This window comes from Rhinatrema bivittatum, chromosome 5, assembly GCF_901001135.1.
Source record: "Rhinatrema bivittatum chromosome 5, aRhiBiv1.1, whole genome shotgun sequence".
NCBI classification, from domain to species: domain Eukaryota; kingdom Metazoa; phylum Chordata; class Amphibia; order Gymnophiona; family Rhinatrematidae; genus Rhinatrema; species Rhinatrema bivittatum.
In genome coordinates, this window is record NC_042619.1 from 6,385,700 (window position 1) to 6,388,715 (window position 3,016).

The window sequence follows — 3,016 nt, forward strand, 5'->3', positions numbered from 1 at the left end:
AATAAATAAATGAAAGATAACTGCTGTTCTAAGCCGGGAGGTCCCCAGCCATATCTCCTTTCTCTCCAAAACCTCCATCTCCTGTTCTGTTTATAGCACCGTATCATGTGCCCTCCACACTTTACCCTTCACCCTAGGCTCATGACCTAAATACAATCCTACACCTCCGAGTGTTAGCATATCTCCCATTTCCTCTCCCATTCTTCCCACCCTCCCCTCCCATTACTTTTCTCCCTATTCTTAATTGCATCCGTTCTCTAAATGAGAACATGAGGTTTGCAAATTATGTGTACGGGTACCGCCCTTCTCCTCCAATAATTATCACTTTACTTAATTGAGGTACAACACTTTTAAACCTTCTGCTGCCAGAAGAGCCCTTTCTAAAGTAATATCTTCATTGTGAACTCTAACCTTGAAAGAGGTCATCAAGAATTTAATTAGCTTCTTAACAATGTACTAGACGTCCTTTAGTTACCTGAATATCCCTTGCCGTTTCCAGCAGAATCAGGAGTGCATACCAGGCGATGAGAACTTTCAGCCTCACATCTCCGATGTCACCTGCGCAGTCCTCTGGGAGTACAGCCTCTGAGTGCTTTCCAATCAGCAGTCTCATCTTCCGGATAAAGTGTTATCTTTTTAACAAGGCCGACTTCGGCATGCCCTTTACTGCTGTGATAACTTCCCTTCTTCTTTTGCACTAGGTGGGCCATTCTATGACATCTTCTCAAACTCCGTTTCAGAAAATTAGCTCGATCTTACCTTTATGCAGGCCACTACCACCATACCTCTTCTTGGCTCCCTCATGATCTCACCCATGGACCTGCCAAGCTTAAATCCATCTTCTTTACCGTCAGAGTGCAGGTCGGTGTTCATTAACAGTGCAAACATAAATATTCTGGATTCCAAGCCTTCACCACACACATACCCAGAGCGTCAAACCTCCCTTGATCTGGAAGCAAAGACTTATCCCAACCGCCATTATGAATTCTCTAAATTTATTGTAATAATAATTGTAGAAATTCAAACACTGTAAATAGCTCAAATCTATACATGTTGCCAACCTAATATGTTAATTTATAACTTGTTTACGAATTGGAGAGCTTTCTCCTCTTCATTAAACAGTTGAACATTTCCATCATATCAAATTTGAAGTCACTTGGGATACTGCAATTCAAATTTAATTTGCTGTTGCATAAGTATTGCAAATAGAGGATTGAATTCCCATCTCTTCATTGACACAGTGGGAGAATAATCTTGGAACAGCCGAATATTAATGCCCTGATATTTCAATTCTTTCACTTTGTGAAATTTCTGCATCAACTCTTGTTTATGGATGAAATTTAGAATTTTAACCATTGTGTAATCTGTGGCCTAGATTCTCCCTCCCATAGGGCTCTTAAAATCCGCCCCATAATGTATAAAGAACAAAGAAACAAACATGACAATAGATAACAACCAAACAACAAAAAAACAGCAGATGATGACAGATAACACCCATTCTCCCTCCCACTGCAAGATCTCCAGCTTTATCCCTTACTCCCCCACAGATAAGGATCCTCTGTGCTTATTCTAAGTTTGATTCCTCACTCAAAAATATTGAAATATTGATTGACAGAGGTTATTTGCTATGTGTATCACGGCACAAAGTTGTATTTTGAACGTACCTTATGAGTTTGTCTGCCTTTGTGCCCTATCCAGGCTCCTATTATTTAACATCACTAATACCTGTTATCTTTTCAGTTAAAGGAAATATCTGGAAGCTGATTAGAAGTTCGGAGATTAAGCATGTCAGCTGTCAATAGATCTGACGTTGAGTCTTCTACCTTCCTACTGACAGGGATTCCGGGATTGGACCATGGTCTAGAGTTGTTCTCTTTCCCTCTATGTGTCTTATATGTGATGTCTTTTGTAGGGAATTATACCATCCTGTTTGTTATCAAGAAAGAGCCACATCTGCACACTCCCATGTGTCTCCTCCTCTTTCTGCTTGCTATCACTGACCTGGGCTTATCGTTATCCACAATGCCTACAGTGCTCAGCATCTTTTGTTTTAACTCCAGAGTCATTAGCCCCAATGCCTGTTTCAGTCAGCTGTTCTTCATCCATGCTTTCACCATCATGGAGTCCTCAGTGCTGTTGGCCATGGCCTTTGATCGCTTTATTGCCATCTGTAACCCTCTGAGATATGCCTCCATCCTAACCGGACCAGTCATAGTAAAAATTGGATTTGCTATTTTAATCAGGAGTGTAAGTCTCCGTATACCAGCCCCAATTCTTCTTAAAAGGTTGAGATACTGTGGAGTTATTGAACTTTCTCATGCCTTTTGTATACATCCTGAACTAATAAAACTCTCCTGTTCCAATGCTACAGTCAATAGCATCTATGGTTTGTTCGTTGTTCTGAGCACTATGGGAATAGACTCACTATTTATTGTCCTGTCTTATGTCATGATCATCAAAACCGTCTTCAGGATTGCATCACAAGAAGAGCAGCTCAAGGTCTTGGGCAGCTGTGTGTGCCACATCTGTGCAGTCCTTTTGTTTTATACCCCACCATTGGGCTTGTCCATGATTCTCCGCTTCCATAACAAAAAGGACCCAAGCATTACAACTCTGCTGGCCTATATTCATTTTCTCCTACCCCCAGTGATGAACCCAATTGTGTATAGTGTGAAAACAAAAGAGATTCGGAAAGCCATCCTTAAAATGCTGGGCCAGAACAGGATCCTGTCCAGGCGATTGGCCTAGCCTAGTTTTTACCTGTCCTCATTGGATGATAGCTGTACCGTCATATATTTATTTATGTAAAAAAATTCTATTGTGCCCATATCCAGCAGTTCAAGGAGGATGCTGGGCTTGATGGACCCTTGTTCTGACCCAGCATGGCAGTTTCTTATGTTCTTATGTTCTGATATATACACAATTAGGAACAGAAAGAACAAATTAAATGCAAAACAAAAATTGTAAAGACTGATACAACAACAAAGACAGTGCTGCTTCGTCAATTATAGCATGG

The 3,016-nt window shown here is 40.8% G+C and overlaps 1 protein-coding gene across 1 annotated transcript; it reads left to right on the top strand.

The window, feature by feature from the left end:
- Nucleotides 1-1,770: 1,770 nt before the first annotated feature.
- Nucleotides 1,771-2,748, top strand: LOC115091581 (olfactory receptor 51G2-like). The gene has a single exon (XM_029601759.1). It carries the CDS (start codon nt 1,786-1,788, stop codon nt 2,746-2,748), a length of 963 nt encoding a protein of 320 aa, XP_029457619.1. The 5' UTR covers nt 1,771-1,785.
- The last annotated feature ends 268 nt before the right edge of the window (nt 2,749-3,016 follow it).